We start from the raw sequence: 19860 nt of genomic DNA, 5'->3' as shown, positions 1-19860 counted from the left end.
TCATTAAATGAATTTAAATATAAAATGAATATACACTTCAAAATCAAACATTAATGTATTCCGCGTATTTTGTATTCCGCACAGTAAATAATCTTTGCACATGCGCAGATTGTGTGCAGTGTTTAACAAAAAAATATCATTTAAAATTTGTGATCACGATTTTTAGTAAAATTAAATAAATATTTATGTAAAATTTTTGGGTATTTTTTTATGCTGATGTAGTAATTTAAAATTATAAATGCGTATCAGGGTGGTGTTCATATTCTAATTATTTTGATATTTATTAAAAAGTTATGCGTCTGACATAACTTTTAACTAACTAAATCTACTAAAGTAACTTTTAAAAGCATTCTTGTTTACTACTGCGAAACAAAAAATAAACTAATTAATTTGTTAATCAGCTCGATTACTATGAAAGCCCATAAGTTTCTAGACAGATTTAGAATAGGCTGTGCGATATATTAAAATATATTTAATATGCGATTTGTTATTCACCATTTGTGTGTGAAAAAACGTGTATTTAAGTTAGTGGAAAAATCGAAAGTATATTTAAATATTAAACTTTTGTATTTAAGTTGGTAGTAAACGAATTTTATACGTACTGCCTTCATACTGGTCCATAGTATAGTCCTCCTAGACTCGTCAATAGACATGTCCATTACCTATTCAAGAATAGTTCAGAGACTTGTCAAAAGACTAGATCATAGAATAGTATATAGACAGATATATAGATAGGGTCCGATAGTGACCTAGACCATACTAGTCCACGGACTAGCCAATAGTCCGTTCATAGACTAGCCTTTAAACATACCCATGGAATCGTTTAGCAAAGTTTGAAAATTAGGTTTTAAATTCGCTTATAACATAAAGTCCCTTTTTAGGCAACAGTCTCAAACTATTAAGTCCTATATTTATACCATACATAGTACTATAGTGGGGAGAGTATTAAACGTTTGTGCTGATGCTTATAACACTTAAATATATTGATTCTACTCATACCTTAAAATGTCATTTTCTGAGTCGTTTGTCCTTCTGTGTGTCCATGTAATCCTTGTGCGCATGCTACAGGTAGAAAGTGGAAGCCGATTGGAAAAGGTTAAAATGGGTTCATTAATTCGCATGGCCCCCATAAAACTTTACCCCCTGGATAGGAATATGTTAAATGTTCTTGTGTATGTTCGCAAATCTACAAATCTTAGTTTTATATAAATCTTAAAGATAGTGCTGATTTTCGTAATTATCGGACTTAATTTGACCCTAGCCCCATACAAAGTCCCCTTCAGAAAATTGCTTGCTGGACAAAATCCACTTATAAACACTAATATCACGATGATATTCTGCATAAATAATTTTAATGTTGACGTAAATTTAGTTAGTTAGTTAGTTAGTTAGTTAGATAGTTAGTTAGTTGGTTAGTTAGTTAGTTAGTCAGTTAGTTAGTTAGTTAGTTAGTTAGTTAGTTAGTTAGTTAGTTAGTTAGTTAGTTAGGTAGGTAGGTTAGTTAGTTAGTTAGTTAGTTAGTTAGTTAGGTAGGTAGTTAGTTAGTTAGTTAGTTAGTTAGTTAGTTAGTTAGTTAGGTAGGTAGTTAGTTAGTTAGTTAGTTAGTTAGTTAGTTAGTTAGTTAGTTTAGGTAGGTAGTTAGGTAGGTAGTAGTTAGTTAGTTAGTTAGTTAGTTAGTTAGTTAGTTAGTTAGTTAGTTAGTTAGTTAGTTAGTTAGTTAGTTAGTTAGCTAGTTAGTAGTTAGTTAGTTAGTTAGTTAGTTAGTTAGTAGTTAGTTAGTTAGTTAGTTAGTTAGTTAGTAGTAGTTAGTTAGTTAGTTTAGTTAGTTAGTTAGTTAGTATTAGTTAGTTAGTTAGTTAGTAGTTAGTTAGTTAGTTAGTTAGTTAGTAGTTAGTTAGTTAGTTAGTTAGTTAGTTAGTTAGTTAGTTAGTTAGTTAGTTAGTTAGTTAGTTAGTTAGTTAGTTAGTTAGTTAGTTAGTTAGTTAGTTAGTTAGTTAGTTAGTTAGTTAGTTAGTTAGTTAGTTAGTTAGTTAGTTAGTTAGTTAGTTAGTTAGTTAGTTAGTTAGTTAGTAGTTAGTTAGTTAGTTAGTTAGTTAGTTAGTTAGTTAGTAGTTAGTTAGTTAGTTAGTAGTTAGTTAGTTAGTTAGTTAGTTAGTTAGTTAGTTAGTTAGTTAGTTAGTTAGTTAGTTAGTTAGTTAGTTAGTTAGTTAGTTAGTTAGTAGTTAGTTAGTTAGTTAGTTAGTTAGTTAGTTAGTTAGTTAGTTAGTTAGTTAGTTAGTTAGTTAGTTAGTTAGTTAGTTAGTTAGTTAGTTAGTTAGTTAGTTAGTTAGTTAGTTAGTTAGTTAGTTAGTTAGTAGTTAGTTAGTTAGTAGTTAGTTAGTTAGTTAGTTAGTTAGTTAGTTAGTTAGTTAGTTAGTTAGTTAGTTAGTTAGTTAGTTAGTTAGTTAGTTAGTTAGTTAGTAGTAGTAGTAGTTAGTTAGTTAGTTAGTTAGTTAGTTAGTTAGTTAGTTAGTTAGTTAGTTAGTTAGTAGTAGTTAGTTAGTTAGTTAGTTAGTTGGTTACTTAGTTAGTTAGTTTTTAAAGGAGGATGTATGTTATATCAAATCCGAACAATTGCACCTAGGCCTTTAATGGGCCTGTTGTGCGTCCTTTAGTGTCTCTTGAAATATTCCATAGTGGGAGGTGCAACGCCCACTTTCTTATGCTTCTCATAGAACAACTCTCACACAAACTAACTTATAGTAAGTGAGTTCATAAAATTAAACAAAATATTACATTTCCTTCGACTAAATTAATAACTTAATTTTTTAACTGCAAATAGTAGCCATTCAAACTAAAACCTAAACAAGATATATTCTCAAATCTCTGACGTAAATTTGCTAAATAAAAAACATAAAATTAATAAAACATTATTTTAATTAATATTTAAATATATAATATCACATAATGCTGCTGGTTTAACTATTAATTGATTATTATTAACAAATAAAAAACTAGTTTATTAATTCTTTTAAATAAATAAAAATAATAACTGCATGCATATTTATTTTATGCTGAATATGCATTTTATTTATTAATTTCCACATAAATTTTATTAATTTTATTGTTTTGCCCAAAAATTCAAAAAAAAGTATTGAAATTAACACCCGTTGATGTTGATATCAAATTTTAAATTTTGTTTACTTTATTTTGAAAATGACTCTGTATAATGATTATTATTTAAAAAAAACTTTTTTTATAAATTAGTGACGTAAAAGTCGATTGATTGTTTTGTTGACATTTGTGAAAATTTATGTAAATTTGATTATTAATAACGTGTTATGTTTAAACGTTTTGTTTTATTACAAGAATTTTGACGTAGTAAAGTTTTTGTTTGGCGCTTAATGTCTAAACACGTGTTTTTAAATAGTCTGGCAGTTTGCTTGTAAATAGAAAAATAAATAGTAGAATAATTAAATTTACACTGAGGCTCAGTTGAATACGGCAGCCTTATATGTTTCTTAACTATTTAAAATTATTTTTTCTTATTTTAAAACAGTACTTAAAGAAGACATTTAATGAAAGAGTCTGATCTACGCAGTACACATGAATAAATTAAATATAACACATTAAAATTAATCGTCATAGAACTGGACCAGTGTCTGGTTCTCTCTAGGGGTTTTTTTACTAAAACCTTGAACAGGTTAATGAACTAACCTTTCTAAACTTGTTTCACTTTTGTAGTTGTTGTAGTATTAATTGATTTTAAATTTTATTTAATTTTGATTTTTTTCTTCTAAGTCATAAAATGTCTAACAAAACATTGACTGCAGTTTTTGGAATCGAACTTTAATTAAATTAAACGAGTAGCATTCGTTGGTCAAACACCCATTTTGGCAATAAATGAATTAGATCCAGTCTCTAGCAATAAGATGTATCTAGTTCAGTTCTAGTACAGTTCTAGTTCAATTCTATATCAGTTCAAGTTCAGTTCTAGTTCAGTTCTAGTTCTAGTTCAGCTCTAGTTCTAGTTCAGTTCTATTTCAGTTCTAGTTCAATTCTAGTTCAGTTCTAGTTCAGTTCAAGTTCAGTTCTAGTTCAGTTCTAGTTCAGTTCTAGTTCAGTTCTAGTTCAGTTCTAGTTCAGTCTAGTTCAGTTCTAGTTCAGTTCTAGTTCAGTTCTAGTTCAGTTCTAGTTCAGTTCTAGTTCAGTTCTAGTTCAGTTCTAGTTCAGTTCTAGTTCAGTTCTAGTTCTTCAGTTCTAGTTCAGTTCTAGTTCAGTTCTAGTTCAGTTCTAGTTCAGTTCTAGTTCAGTTCTAGTTCAGTTCTAGTTCAGTTCTAGTTCAGTTCTAGTTCAGTTCTAGTTCAGTTCAAGTTCAGTTCTAGTTCAGTTCTAGTTCAGTTCTAGTTCAGTTCTAGTTCAGTTCTAGTTCAGTTCTAGTTCAGTTCTAGTTCAGTTCTAGTTCAGTTCTAGTTCAGTTCTAGTTCTAGTTCAGTTTAGTTCTAGTTCAGTTCTAGTTCAGTTCTAGTTCAGTTCTAGTTCAGTTCTAGTTCAGTTCTAGTTCAGTTCTAGTTCAGTTCTAGTTCAGTTCTCAGTTCTAGTTCAGTTCAGTTCTAGTTCAGTTCTAGTTCTAGTTCAGTTCTAGTTCAGTTCTAGTTCAGTTCTAGTTCTAGTTCAGTTCTAGTTTAGTTCTAGTTCAGTTCTAGTTCAGTTCTAGTTCAGTTCTAGTTCAGTTCTAGTTCAGTTCTAGTTCAGTTCTAGTTCAGTTCTAGTTCAGTTCTAGTTCAGTCCTAGTTCAGTCCTAGTTCAGTTCTAGTTCAGTTCTAGTTCAGTTCTAGTTCAGTTCTAGTTCAGTTCTAGTTCAGTTCTAGTTCAGTTCTAGTTCAGTTCTAGTTCAGTTCTAGTTCAGTTCTAGTTCAGTTCTAGTTCAGTTCTAGTTCAGTTCTAGTTCAGTTCTAGTTCAGTTCTAGTTCAGTTCTAGTTCAGTACTAGTTCAGTTCTAGTTCAGTTCTAGTTCAGTTCTAGTTCAGTTCTAGTTCAGTTCTAGTTCAGTTCTAGTTCAGTTCTAGTTCAGTTCTAGTCAGTTCTAGTTCAGTTCTAGTTCAGTTCTAGTTCATGTTCTAGCTTCAGTTCTAGTTCAGTTCTAGTTCAGTTCTAGTTCAGTTCTAGTCAGTTCTAGTTCAGTACTAGTTCAGTTCTAGTTCAGTTCTAGTTCAGTTCTAGTTTAGTTCTAGTTTAGTTCTAGTTCAGTTCTAGTTCAATTCTAAATCAGTTCTAGTTCAGTTCTAGTTCAGTGCTAGTTCAGTGCTAGTTCAGTTCTAGTTTCATTTGTTGTTCAGTTCTAGTTCAGTTCTAGTTCAGTTCTAGTTCAGTTATAGTTCAGTTCTAGTTCAGTTCTAGTTCAGTTCTAGTTCAGTTCTGGTTCAGTTCTAGTTCAGTTTCTAGTTCTGTTCTAGTTCAGTTCTAGTTCAGTTCTAGTTCAGTTCTAGTTCAGTTCTAGTTCAGTGCTAGTTCATTTGTTGTTTGTAGTTCATTTTTAGTTCAGTTTAAATTCATTTCTAGTTCAGTTCTGGTTCAGTTCTAGTTCTGTTCTAGTTGTTTAGTACTAATTCAGTTCTAGTTCAGTTTAGGTCATGTCGTATGAATGACTATAATCTCTTTTTGAAAGATTTGTTAGATTTGTATTCAGTTCAACAAAAGTATTTATTAGATATTTCCAATTCAGGGCCCTTACTATTACAAATACATAAATATTTTTTTATGAATTATACAAACTACATTAGATTTTAATTTCAATCCGTATAAAAATCATCAACAGATAAAACCTTTAATATATCCTTTAGAACATTTCGAATCTGGTCTTCAACAAACTTAATTGTATTACTTTGCAACTCCTTCCAAAGGTCACTCCAGTTGTCATTCATGACAGCGTTAATAGTTTCAGTTAAAACTTCATTATTATTAACAATATTTTGCAGATTGTAAATTACTCTAAAGAAAGAAACAAATTAAAGAAGCACTTGAATATTCAATATGATCATGGAACTTACTTCTTTGGCTGCAACACCCACAATTTCAATTTATCTAAAACAGCATAATTGCTATTATTACGACTTTCCAATTTAAATTTAATTTTGTATTTTGATAAAAGATCCTTTAAAATAATACTGCCATTACCTTTGCCATTCAAGGGCAAAAGTAAAAGTTTACCCTTCATTTCATAGTCACCCTCAATTTTAATTTCAGGATTTAAAACATCAAGTTCTATAGTATTTGTTAGATTCTTATTAAATCCATGTGAACGTAACACTTGCAGTTTGTTTAGACCTGTTATTACCATTCTATTAAATTTGAAAGTCAATTGTATTGGAGAGTCTTGATTGTTTTGCGATAATATCACATCGTTAATGACTATTGGAGAAGCTTTCGGTAAACCTATTTCAGGATAACCATTAGGATGCATATCCAGAATTTTTATTATATTTTTAGCTATACACTCATCGTTATCGCTGGATTTACATTTTTCTATATCGGGGGCTGTAAACGCGTAAACGAGATGCTAAAGTTATAACTTAGTATTAATATGTATATTTTCTTACGTAAATCCGCAAATGCTTTTATAAAACAGCTAACTATTACAATGTTCATCAGTAGTAATTGCCTTGTCATTATTTATTTTTTTTTTTTGTTTACAAAGGCAACGTCAACTTACTCTTTAAATTAAATGTTACAACTAAAGTTTAAAACACTTCTTTTAATCGTTTATATACTCTTATTAGATAGCTATGCCTATTAAATAACTAATTGCATTTTAATTCGGCAAATTATTAGTTTCATAGCTAAGGAATACGGTTCTACAAATTTTAATAAAACAATGCACGATGGGGCAGCCATATGGAGACTTGTGGCGATAAATCAAAAATGAAAACTGATTTTTATAAAACAAATGATATATCATGTGAAAGAGGACACTTTTTTACATAAGATTTGTTCGCAACATTTTCCATAGTAGCTTTGATCTGAGCTTTAGCTGAGCCTAAAATTGATGAAAAAAAAAATTATTTGAAATGTAGTAATAATTCCTGTTTAAAGACCTATACTTCATGTTAATAATATGACCTTCTATTGTAAAAAGCCTACTTTTTCTTTACGAGGTTTAATATTACGTATTGTTGAGAATTGATCTACGAAATTTTAAGACATAGTAATGGTTACAGGTGTCAAAATGCACAACTTACTTGAAAGGAAAATTATAATTATTTTTTTTTAAATTTTCAAAAGTTTGAAGGTAAAAAAGTAACACAAATGTCCAAAAATGCCCATAACCATTATATATCCTTTAAAGTAGGGGATGTCTAGAATTATAATATTTTTTAACATTTTGCGGATTTTTGCGGTTTTTGATTTTTTTCGAGTTTGAAGATATTCATGTACACATAGATTATTTCAACTTGATTTATTTAATAACTGATTTCAATAAGGTTTAAATGCAAAAAGTCAATAATTTTTTCTAAAATTGCTGAAAACGTATAAATTATTTAATATAGAATTTTAAAATATTTTTTTAGAGATGCCACCTTTTTTGTACCTTATGTAGTAGAAATTAACTTGTTTAAGTAAAATTTCGGTTACAATCATTGTTTTATATGGTTTTTGAAATATATTATGATGTCTGAGCTCTAAAATAGATAAAGAATTTAAAAATATATAAGTATTACCCAGCAAACATTCGATTAAAATTTCAGTCGGAATAGTTAGATATCGGAAAACTACTAAATTTGTTTATATATCCCATTAGTATATATGTATATATAGTATAAAAAGATACATATGTATTCTATGTCCACAGTATGTATGTATGTATGTATGTATGTATGTATGTATGTCTGTATGTATGTATGTATGTATGTATGTATGTATGTTATGTATGTATGTATGTATGTATGTATGTATGTATGTATGTATGTATGTATGTATGTATGTATGTATGTATGTATGTATGTATGTATGTATGTATGTATGTATGTATGTATGTATGTATGATGTATGTATTGTATGTATGTATGTATGTATGTATGTATGTATGTATGTAGTATGTATGTATGTATGTATGTATGTATGTATGTATGTATGTATGTATGTATGTATGTATGTATGTATGTAGTATGTTGTATGTCATTGCTGGGAACTAATAAATGCTTTAAGTAGCTAACTTTCTGTTAGGCATGAAGTTAGTAATTTAACATCTTGCTTAACCCCCTTATTATCTCAATATTCCTTAGAAAACATTCTAAACAAGATTCTAACTAATAACGGCGGTGATGGCTCAACTTTATATAAACGACCTGACTAATAATAATAATAGATCGGTACACATAAGGATGGAGATTTCGAATTAGAATATCAATGAATGAATTATAAAACTTTGTAACTAAACTTTTCCTTTAATTTTGAAGTAATGATTCGAAACAACTTTATCATAAAATCAATGTTGCATTTGTTATTATATTGATAAAAATTCTGATTACGAGTTGAGTAAGTACTTTTGACCATCAAATATTCAAAGAATTTTGTACCCTGTTAACTTCTTTTAAAATTGACCAAAAATTTTCTTTAAGTGTATTTTAATTTTTAACAATTATTATATAACTAGTATTTACTAATTTTTATAATCATTACATTATTTTGGAAAATTTAAAAAATAAAATATTTTTGGTATTTTTTATATTTTATATCTTTTTTGTATAATTTTGTTCGGTGGGTTATGATATTTTTACAAATTCAAAATCTAGAGAAAATTATCTTTTTATTGATACTAATCACTTGTATCGAAAGCCATTGGTTGATTTATCGCCCTTTTTAATATGTCTGTGCCCCTATGTGCAATGTTGCAACTTTTCTAGAAACATTTCTTTTAATCGTTTATATACTCTTATTAGATATCAATGCCTATTAAATAACTAATTGCATTTTAATTCAGGAATTATTAGTTTCATAAGCTAAGGAATCCGGTTCTACAAATTTTAATAAACAATGTTGGAACTTTTCTAGTCAACAGACTTCGTACTCGAGTATAAGTAATAGTAATTTTCCTTTCCCAGATGATAGCATTCGATATCGAGCAATAAATCAAGTAAATTTTAAATTCATATCGATATAGAAATATGTTCAGTTTTTTTATAACGAGTTTGTAGACAGACTAATATTTTTAACCCAGAGATCAAATATACAATCAAGTTCTAGTTCAGTTCTAGCTCAATTCTAGTTCAGTTCTAGTTCAGTTCTAGTTCAGTTCTAATTCAGTTCTAGTTCAGTTCTAGTTCAGTTCTAGTTCAGTTCTAGTTCAGTTCTAGTTCAGTTCTAGTCAGTTCTAGTTCTAGTTCAGTTCTAGTTCAGTTCTAGTTCAGTTCTAGTTCAGTTCTAGTTTCTAGTCAGTTCAGTTCAGTTTCTAGTTCTAGTTCAGTTCTAGTTCAGTTCTAGTTCAGTTCTAGTTCAGTTCTAGTTCAGTTCTAGTTCAGTTCTAGTCAGTTCTAGTTCAGTTCTAGTTCAGTTCTAGTTCAGTTCTAGTTCAGTTCTAGTTCAGGTTCTAGTTCAGTTCTAGTTCAGTTCTAGTTCAGTTCTAGTTCAGTTCTAGTTCAGTTCTAGTTCAGTTCTAGTTCAGTTCTAGTTTCAGTTCTAGTTCAGTTCTAGTTCAGTTCTAGTTCAGTTCTAGTTCAGTTTCTAGTTCAGTTCTAGTTCAGTTCTAGTTCAGTTCTAGTTCAGTTCTAGTTCAGTTCTAGTTCAGTTCTAGTTCAGTTCTAGTTCAGTTCTAGTTCAGTTCTAGTTCAGTTCTAGTTCAGTTCTAGTTCAGTTCTAGTTCAGTTCTAGTTCAGTTCTAGTTCAGTTCTAGTTCAGTTTTCTAGTTCAGTTCTAGTTCAGTCTAGTTCAGTTCTAGTTCAGTTCTAGTTCAGTTCTAGTTCAGTTCTAGTTCAGTTCTAGTTCAGTTCTAGTTCAGTTCTAGTTCAGTTCTAGTTCAGTTCTAGTTCAGTTCTAGTTCAGTTCTAGTTCAGTTCTAGTTCAGTTCTAGTTCAGTTCTAGTTCAGTTCTAGTTCAGTTCTAGTTCAGTTCTAGTTCAGTTCTAGTTCAGTTCTAGTTCAGTTCTAGTTCAGTTCTAGTTCAGTTCTAGTTCAGTTCTAGTTCAGTTCTAGTTCAGTTCTAGTTCAGTTCTAGTTCAGTTCTAGTTCAGTTCTAGTTCAGTTCTAGTTCAGTTCTAGTTCAGTTCTAGTTCAGTTCTAGTTCAGTTCTAGTTCAGTTCTAGTTCAGTTCTAGTTCAGTTCTAGTTCAGTTCTAGTTCAGTTCAAGTTCAGTTCTAGTTCAGTTCTAGTTCAGTTCTAGTTCAGTTCTAGTTCAGTTCTAGTTCTAGTTCAGTTCTTGTTCAGTTCTAGTTCAGTTCTAGTTCAGTTCTAGTTCAGTTCTAGTTCAGTTCTAGTTCAGTTCAGTTCAGTTCAGTTCTAGTTCTAGTTCAGTTCTAGTTCAGTTCTAGTTCAGTTCTAGTTCAGTTCTAGTTCAGTTCTAGTTCAGTTCTAGTTCAGTTCTATACATCCGGAAATACCAAGAAATTATATACATATTGACATATTATTTTACTAAATATTGTCATTAAATTTTGTTTTACCTTTGTATTGTATTTTAGTTCAGTTCTACTTTAGTTCTAGTTCAGTTCCATACATCCGGAAATACCATGAAATTATATACATGTTAACATTTATTTTACTAAATATTTATACAAAAAATATTGTCATTTAATCTATATATATAAAATTCTAACGTTACTGACTGACTGACTGACTGACTGACTGATTCACTGACTGATTCATCATCGCACAGCCTAAACGGTTGAAGCTAAAGAGCTGAAATTTGGACAGGAGGTTGGTCTCCCGCCAAATAGATCCACTAAGACGGGATTTTTGGAAATTCGAATGTTTAGGGGGTAAAAAAGGGTAAAAACGGGTAAATTCGGTAACCTTATATCTCCTAAACTAGAAAAGATACAAAAACAGTTTAAAGCTTATCGCCGTTCATTTAAAAAATAAACGGACAGGTGTCTGGTACTTTTTTAAAATTCGGCCCCTTTAGGGAATAAACGGGTAAAAACTGTATTTTGGTACTTTTTTCGCACCCCATGTATCTTTTAAACCAGTGCACATTCAAAAAATATTTTTGACTCCTTCATAACTTAACGAAAAAATAAAAATATGAATTTAGTACTTTTTGGATATTCGGACGTTTAAGGGGTTAAAATTGTACCTATTTTTGGTACTTTTTTCATAAAACATTGTTTTTGGTTTATTAACTTATACATATGAATACATAATAACGGGCTCCCACTACGATGTTGCAACTTTTTGGAATAGAATTTTTATTTCGTTAATGGGGAGGAAAAAAGTACCAAAAGGGGTAAAAACGGGAAATTTGATTTTATTTAACCACAATGATCCAATTTAGATAAAAATTTTAAATTTAGAAACACTAAATATCCTAATGGGGTGTTATTTGGAACCCCGGTACCAAGTGATATTTTTTGGTACTTTTCATTCTCCAACTGGTCCTTTTTGAGTTTTCTTTGATATTGAAATAGAAACATGAAATTAATAATAAAGGGACTTTTCGCTACTTTTTCGTTCTACACAGGTACTTTTTTGAGTTTTCTTTAAAATTAAACCTAGAAACATGAAATTAAGCATGTAGAGCTCGGAGTAAATGCGAATCTATAAAATGGGACTTTTTGGTACTTTTTCGTTCTTCAAAAGGTACTTTTTGAATTTTCTTTAATATTGAACCTAGAAACATGAAATTAAACATGTAGAGACCGGAGTAAATGAGAATCTATAAAAGGGGACTTTTTGGTACTTTTTCGTCCTTCGACTGGTACTTTTTGAGTTTTCTATAAAATTTAACCTAGAAACATGAAATTAAGCATGCGGAGGCCTTAGTTAATGAGAATCTATAAAAGGGGACTTTTTGGTACTTTTTCGTCCTTCGACTGGTACTTTTTAAGTTTTCTATAAAATTAAACATAGAAACATGAAATTAAGCATGCGGAGGCCTTAGTTATGAGAATCTATAAAAGGGGACTTTTTGGTACTTTTTCGTCCTTCGACTGGTACTTTTTGAGTTTTCTATAAAATTTAACATAGAAACATGAAATTAAGCATGTAGAGCCCGGAGTAAATGAGAATCTATAAAAGGGGACTTTTTGGTACTTTTTCGTCCTTCGACTGGTACTTTTTGAGTTTTCTATAAAATTTAACCTAGAAATATGAAATTAAGCATGCGGAGGCCTTAGTAAATGAGAATCTATAAAAGGGGACTATTTGGTACTTTTTCATCTTTCGACTGGTACTTTTTGAGTTTTCTATAATATTTAACCTAGAAACATGAAATTAAGCATGTAGAGCCCGGAGTAAATGAGAATCTATTAAAGCGGACTTTTTGGTACTTTTTCGTTCTTCAAAAGGTACTTTTTGAGTTTTCTATAAAATTTAACCTAGAAACATGAAATTAAGCATGTAGAGCCCTTAGTAAATGAGAATCTATAAAAGGGGACTTTTTGGTACTTTTTCGTCTTCGACTGGTACTTTTTGAGTTTTCTATAAAATTTAACCTAGAAACATGAAATTAAGCATGTAGAGCCCGGAGTAAATGAGAATCTATTAAAGCGGACTTTTTGGTACTCTTTCGTTCTACAAAAGGTACTTTTTGAGTTTTCTATAAAATTTAACCTAGAAAAATGAAATTAAGCATGTAGAGCCCGTAGTAAATGAGAATCTATAAAGCGGACTTTTTGGTACTTTTTCGTTCTACAAAAGGTACTTTTTGAGTTTTTTTATAAAATTTAACATAGAAAAATGAAATTAAGCATGTAGAGCCCGGAGTAAATGAGAATCTATAAAAGGGGACTTTTTGGTACTTTTTCGTTCTTCAAAAGGTACTTTTTGAATTTCCTATAATATTGAACCTAGAAACATAAAATTAAGTATGTAGAGGATGGATTAAGTGAGAACCTATAAAAGGGGACTATTGGTACTTTTTCGTTCTTCAAAAGGTACTTTTTGGATTTTTGTATAATATGGAACCTAGAAACGTGAAATTAAGCATGTAGAGCCCGGAGTAAATGAGAATCTATAAAAGGGGACTTTTTGGTACTTTTTCGTCCTTCGACTGGTACTTTTTGAGTTTTCTATAAAATTTAACCTAGAAACATGAAATTAAGCATGTGGAGCCCGGAGTAAATGAGAATCTATAAAAGGGGACTTTTCGTTCATCAAAAGGTACTTTTTGAATTTTTTATAATATTGAACCTAGAAACATGAAATTAAGTATGTAGAGCCTGGATTAAGTGAGAACATATAAAAGGGGACTTTTTGGAACTTTTTCGTTCTTCAAAAGGTACTTTTTGGATTTTTGTATAATATTGAACCTAGAAACGTGAAATTAAGCATGTAGAGCCCGGATTAAGTGAGGACCTATAAAAGGGGACTTTTTGGTACTTTTTCGTTCTTTAAAAGGTACATTTGAATTTTCTATAATATTGAACCTAGAAACATGAACTTAAACGTTTAGAGCCTGCATTAAGTGAGAACCTATAAAAGGGCACTTTTTGGTTGAAAATTAAACATGCGTCATCCTGATTTAATGAAAATATATAAAAAGGCACTGTCTGAAAAAGAATACTCTGGTACTTTTTTGTTCTTTTACTAATACTTTTCGAATTTTCTATAATATTGAACCTAAACATAAAATTGGACATGTAGCTTCCTGATTGTATAAAAATCTTTATGCGATTTTTTTGGTTTCTGGTTGAAAATTAAACATGCGTCATCCTGATTTAATGAAAATATATAAAAAGGCACTTTTTCGTTCTTCAACTGTTTTTTTTTAATTTTCTGTAATATTGAGACTAGAATCATAAAATCAAACTTAAAGAGTTCTCTAAAAGGGGAATTTTTGATATTGCAGATATATATACATTTACAATAATGATATTTATTTTATTCCATCACGATGAGGGTAGCGAAGCACACTGGGTATAGCTAGTCAAGTATAAAATTTCAATAAGAATTTTTTTTAATAATTTTAATCCGCATAAAACTCATCCACTGGTAATGTACTTATTATATCGCTCAAAATTCTTCGAAAATTGTCTTCAACAAGTTTCATTGTATTACTTTCCAACTCCTTCCAAATGTCACTCCAGTTCTCGTTGATGACTTCGTTAACAGTTTTTGTTAAAACGTCATTATTATTAACAATATTTTGTAGGTTCAAAGTAATTCTGAAAAAAATAGAGACAAATTAGTTTTTATCATTCGAAACAAGAGTAGGACGATCAGTTAAAGGTCGGACGGACGGTTTGACCGATATGGTTCCCATTTAATACCAAGTACTCCCTTTTAATATAAAACATTTGTGGAGAATTTCATTTCCTTAGATTCTTAACAGCAGGCGGACAGACATAATTCCTCATCTTTTGATGTTGAGCATGAAAATATTAAGAATATAAATACTCACTTCTTCGGTTCCAGCATCCATAATTTCATTTTATCTATAACACCATATAGTTTATTATTACGATTTTCCAATTTTATCTTAATTTTATACTTTGTGGTAACATCCTTCATCACAATATTACCCACACCTTTACCATTTAAAGGCAGTACCAAAAGTTTACCCTCCATTTCGTAGTCACCATCTATCTTTAGTTCAGGGGCAAAAAAATCAAGTTCAATTGTTTGTGTTAAATTCTTATTAAAACCATGAGCCCGCAAAATTTGTTGCTTATCGGTGCCCGTAATCGTGACAGTATTGAATTTAAAATTTAAATGTATTGGCGAGTCCTGTTTGTTACTCGATAGTACGACATCTTTAACGGTTATTGAAGCAAATTCAGGTAAACCTATTTCGGGATAACCATGAGGATATAGTTTCATAATTTTCATAATATTCTTGATAATACATTCATCGTTATCGGTGGATTTGCATTTTTCTACTTCTGGAGCTAAGAAATCAGGAAAGAAGAAGGTTAGATTTATAAATTTATATATGAGGATCATATATACATATATCTTTAGTACTTACGTAAAGACCCCACTGCCTGCTTTAAACTGCCGATCAATATGAGCATATGTACAAGTAAAAATTTTATACCCATTTCCTAGGTTGCAGCGTATTGCATCTACAGTTAAATGTTTCAACTAAAGTTCTTAATAGTAATTGTAAAGTTTTATATATAGTGTCATTGGATATATTAATATTATTCTATTTATCATTTAAATTGCAAATTTGATCGTTTTACATTTAAGGAATTAGGTCACCATGAAATGTATAAAAATTTGTTATATTTTTCAAATCCAAATTCTAATGTTTATGAGTGATGTATCCGCTATTCTGGCATTATATCATTTGAAAGTGTATTATTGTTGACGTTTTTTAATATATTTGGTCCAATAATGTTCCAAATTTTAAGATTGAGCTAAAAAGTTCCAATATTATGATTGAATTCAAGAAACATAGGACGAAAAAACTTTAGTCATAACTTAGAGGTGAAATCCCAGCACCAAAAAAAAGGTTAGATATACAGAAATGTTTGGACAATTCTGGACTCCAAAGTTTATAAAATTCTTATACGATTTAGCAATAGTTCTTCGATCTTTTGGGATTTATGGGACTAATATTTAAACATAAGTAGATCTCGTGGCAGTACTTTAACTTATTGGGTATGAATTGCAAGAGGGACTAATATGAGGAAAACCACAAACAACTACCGATACAAACCTAGGAGATACAAACCTTCAGTTCTCGTAATTTATATAAGACTAACTGGTTAAGGCTTTCTAATGAATACTGTAGGTCTTCGATCGGTTATGTAATCGGTCCTAATACGTTTATCATGGCATTTTTGTCTAAAATGCTTAAGACCCTGATGGGCTAAGGACTAATAACAAGATCAGATGACTATAAGACTCATTGGTTAAGACTAACGCATCGGTTATTGTTTAGGACTCCGATCGGTTAAGGACTAATAATGGGAAAACCCCGCTATATATAAATATAAATATCTATAAATATCTATTCTTCAGCTCTCGTCGGCTTTGGACTTATGGGCTAAAGCCTGCTATTGAATTCTATTAATCGGGAGAAGTGCCTTGGGTTAGTAAGGAACTTAGTCTTATTTGATACTGCTTTGTAAACAGCTAACAAAGCATCGGTTATTGTTTACGGTCCCGATCGGTTAAGGACCAATAATGGAAAAAGACCCGCTATGAATGCAAACCAAAAAGATTATTCTTCAGCTATCGTCGACTTTGTAGGACTTATTGGCTAAAGCCTGTTGTCCTATAGAACATAAAGTCCAGAAGATATATTATTCAGCTCTCGTCGGCTTTGTAGGACTTATGGGCTTAAGCCTGCTAATGAATACTATTAATCGGGAGAAGTGCCTTGGGTTAGTAAGGGACTTAGTCTTATTTGATACTGCTTTGTAAAATCGGTTACTGTTTAGGACACCGACGGGTTAAGGACCAATAATGGGAAAACCCCCGCTATGGAGAAGATATATTATTCAGCTCTCGTCGGCTTTATAGGACTTATTGGTTCAAGCCTGCTAATGAATACTATTAATCGCGAAAAGTGCCCTTGGTCGTTTAACTAATGACCCCTGATATGATATTAGTAAGAAATAAGGGATTTTCCCTTATCTGATTTTGTTTTGTCTTAACGGTTGACAAAGCATCTGTCGTAAAAAATAGCAACAAAAATTAAATTTTAGATAAAAATAGCGTAGGTTCTTCATGTGGCACATTCTGATCCACTTTTTCGGGTATTGTTGGCATTATATCACAAAGCCCTTCAAGGTTGGTGGTGAATCACGTGGCCCCAAAGAAAATAATCGAAAGATATCAAATCATACGATCTTGAAGATTAATTAACAAGTCCATTTCCTAAAATCAAGTTATCGCGAAGTTCATATATTTATAGTTGTACATAGGGCCATCCGGATCAATATCATTATTTAAACAAACCCGTTAATACAATTGTTCTATAATATATAGTTTGCCGATTTCAAGATTTTTATTCCTATGGATAACCCAACCCCTTACAATATGTTTAAAACATTTTTATTTTAATCTAATCTTTTTCTGTATTTGTATAATTTGTGTTTTCCTCATATTATATCAAGAAATATGCGTATTAGACTTGACTGTAAAAAAAATATTTTTCTTAAATGGATCTACTTTTGTATAAAATCGGGTAGGGCTAACTTTCAGAATAAACGTATAACGTTATAAAATTGTGCATAAAATTATTTTTTTTAATTTATAATTATAATATTTTATAATATTTCCGAATTGCAATCCGATTTAACATTTTTAAGTGCCGATCTAATGTACCCATTTACGACTATTTAGATTTATTAGTGTTAATATTAATGGCATATTAATCGGCGTTATATTTTAAATTGAAATTATTTGCATAGTACAAATGTTACAAAACATTTGGAATCATAAATTTTACCATTAGTTCCACATGTAACCCTTGAGCTTGAATAATTTACACATGACTTTATATCTGGAAAAAAAAGCAAAATTGGCAAACATTTTTGAACTCAAAGAAAAAAGGGTGTCTACAGTACGAACATTATACAGATCTTTTAGGGCAGTACTTTTTTCAGAGGATTCAGATGATTATCAGCCAAAAGATCAGTATTTGTTCTTGGTCCTTGTTTGTAATGAATCGATTTTGGTATATATATTACCAGGCAAGTCCAAACCATTAAACTAAGGAGATTATGATTCTAAGAAGAATTGGGTTCTAAGAAGATTTTCGTTTAGTTGTAAACGTTAATGGCGTTTTCTGAAAGATGATTTATATGAGGTTTGGGGCCTAACGGGGTACGATATTCGTCAAACTTTGCTGTCTAATTTCTGGGAACTAACTGTACAATAGATGTATAATCAACCTATGTATGACTGTCATGTGAAATCGTGGACCGATTTGGCTAAATATTGAGCAAATTGTCATTCATTAACTCTCTAAAAAAGGAACTAGTTTAATTTCCTATAATAGTTTTGGCAAACAAAAAAATTATTCATTGAAGAACTAGTTACAGAATCGCTCCATAGTACGAATATCGATTTCGAAACGCTTTTTTAGAATCAGTTTGGAAGGTGACATTTTCAAGCAAAAATTATTGGTCTCAATGTCAAATTAGAACAAGTATAAGCTCTAATCTTGGGTTCTAGAACTATAGCATTATAGCAGTAGAATTAATACAGTTTTTCCCAACCAATTTGAGCAATTATAATTCATCACCACTTTCTCAAAATCGGTCTTAATCTTAACAATTTAAAACAAAAATCGGTAGAAGAGGAACTAGTTTCAGAGCAGGCATGAAGAAGGTGTATGTGTTCTCTAAAGACTACCCTATACACTAGCCTATAGACTAGTCTATAGACTAGCCTATACACTAGACTATAGACTAGATTATAGACTAGACTAGACTAGATTATAGACTAGACTATAGACTAGACTACTATAGACTAGACCATAGACTAGACTATAGACTAGACTATAGACTAGACTATAGACTAGACTATAGACTAGACTATAGACTAGACTATAGACTAGACTATAGACCATAGATACAAGCCGAGACGGCTCAAATCGGCGGCGGCTGGCCGCCGGTAATATTTTGCAAACCGCGCCGCCGCCGACTTCTTTCGGTTCAAAAGCTAAGCCGGCTTAAACGTAGCCGCTGATAAAGATTAGAATCGCACATGTATTTCAGAACATAATTTTACCAATTTGAACGGAGTTGCCACTATTTTAAAGTTGCCACACAATATTGTGCTAATATTTAAATAGTGAAAACTACTATAAATGTCCATTTTCTGCAGAAAAAAACTTATATAGAGACAGGTTTCTATGTAACAGACTATTATACAAAGATATTTCAATATAATAAACCTTATAAGGTCAATTTCTAAAGAAAAAGTTAAATTGAGCCGACAATTTAGCCGCCGCCGATATTTTCTGTAATAAGCCGCCGCCGACCCAAAATGGTTGCGCCGCCGCCGCCGATAATTTCGCATCGGCTTCTATCTCTGCTATAAGACTGACTATGACTAGACTATAGACTTGACTATAGACTAGACTATAGACTAGACTATAGACTAGACTATAGACTAGACTATAGACTAGACTATAGACTAGACTATAGACTAGACTATAGACTAGACTATAGACTAGACTATAGACTAGACTATAGACTAGACTATAGACTAGACTATAGACTAGACTATAGACTAGACTATAGACTAGACTATAGACTAGACTATAGACTAGACTATAGACTAGACTATAGACTAGACTATAGACTAGACTATAGACTAGACTATAGACTAGACTATAGACTAGACTATAGACTAGACTATAGACTAGACTATAGACTAGACTATAGACTAGACATAGACTAGACTATAGACTGACTATAGACTAGACTATAGACTAGACTATAGACTAGACTAGACTAGACTATAGACTAGACTATAGACTAGACTATAGACTAGACTATAGACTAGACTATAGACTAGACTATAGACTAGACTATAGACTAGACTATAGACTAGACTATAGACTAGACTATAGACTAGACTATAGACTAGACTATAGACTAGACTATAGACTAGACTATACTAGACTATAGACTAGACTATAGACTAGACTATAGACTAGACTATAGACTAGACTATAGACTATATATAGACTATAGACTAGACTATAGACTAGACTATAGACTAGACTATAGACTAGACTATAGACTAGACTATAGACTAGACTATA

At 30.8% G+C, this 19860-nt stretch overlaps 2 protein-coding genes across 3 annotated transcripts; both read right to left on the bottom strand.

Annotated features, from left to right (window-relative positions):
* Positions 1 to 5663: 5663 nt before the first annotated feature.
* Positions 5664 to 6718, bottom strand: LOC119613545 (protein takeout-like). The gene is made up of 3 exons (XM_037969566.1): positions 6579 to 6718; positions 6030 to 6516; positions 5664 to 5970 (listed from the first exon to the last, which is right to left on the bottom strand). Exons 1-3 carry the CDS (start codon positions 6646 to 6648, stop codon positions 5772 to 5774), a joined length of 756 nt encoding a protein of 251 aa, XP_037825494.1. The 5' UTR covers positions 6649 to 6718; the 3' UTR covers positions 5664 to 5771.
* A 3949-nt stretch (positions 6719 to 10667) lies between these two features.
* LOC119613544 (protein takeout-like) lies at positions 10668 to 15239 on the bottom strand. Of its 2 annotated transcripts, XM_037969565.1 has the most exons (4): positions 15097 to 15239; positions 14530 to 15016; positions 14056 to 14293; positions 10668 to 10764 (listed from the first exon to the last, which is right to left on the bottom strand). In XM_037969565.1, exons 1-3 carry the CDS (start codon positions 15167 to 15169, stop codon positions 14095 to 14097), a joined length of 759 nt encoding a protein of 252 aa, XP_037825493.1. In that variant the 5' UTR covers positions 15170 to 15239; the 3' UTR covers positions 10668 to 10764; positions 14056 to 14094. The 2 variants fall into 2 exon arrangements, with proteins under 2 accessions (XP_037825493.1, XP_037825492.1); XM_037969564.1 differs by lacking the exon at positions 10668 to 10764 and having other exon boundaries at positions 13978 to 14293.
* Positions 15240 to 19860: the final 4621 nt, after the last annotated feature.

This window comes from Lucilia sericata, unplaced genomic scaffold (genome assembly GCF_015586225.1).
Source record: "Lucilia sericata isolate MDLA Ls3-8-SP2 unplaced genomic scaffold, ASM1558622v1 Contig002181F_arrow, whole genome shotgun sequence".
Taxonomy (NCBI): Eukaryota; Metazoa; Arthropoda; class Insecta; order Diptera; family Calliphoridae; genus Lucilia; species Lucilia sericata.
This window is presented reverse-complemented; position numbering and strand designations above follow the sequence as displayed.

What these genes read in the sequence shown, in the direction of transcription:
- LOC119613544 (XM_037969565.1), bottom strand. Translation starts at nt 15,169, where the DNA reads ATGGGTATAAAATTTTTACTTGTACATATGCTCATATTGATCGGCAGT. An exon ending in GCAGGCAGTGGGGTCTTTAC is followed by an intron (nt 15,017 to 15,096) that starts GTAAGTACTAAA and finishes CTGATTTCTTAG; the next exon opens with CTCCAGAAGTAGAAAAATGC. An exon ending in TGGATGCTGGAACCGAAGAA is followed by an intron (nt 14,294 to 14,529) that starts GTGAGTATTTAT and finishes TATTTTTTTCAG; the next exon opens with AATTACTTTGAACCTACAAA.
- LOC119613545 (XM_037969566.1), bottom strand. Translation starts at nt 6,648, where the DNA reads ATGACAAGGCAATTACTACTGATGAACATTGTAATAGTTAGCTGTTTT. An exon ending in AAAAGCATTTGCGGATTTAC is followed by an intron (nt 6,517 to 6,578) that starts GTAAGAAAATAT and finishes ACGCGTTTACAG; the next exon opens with CCCCCGATATAGAAAAATGT. An exon ending in TGGGTGTTGCAGCCAAAGAA is followed by an intron (nt 5,971 to 6,029) that starts GTAAGTTCCATG and finishes TTCTTTCTTTAG; the next exon opens with AGTAATTTACAATCTGCAAA.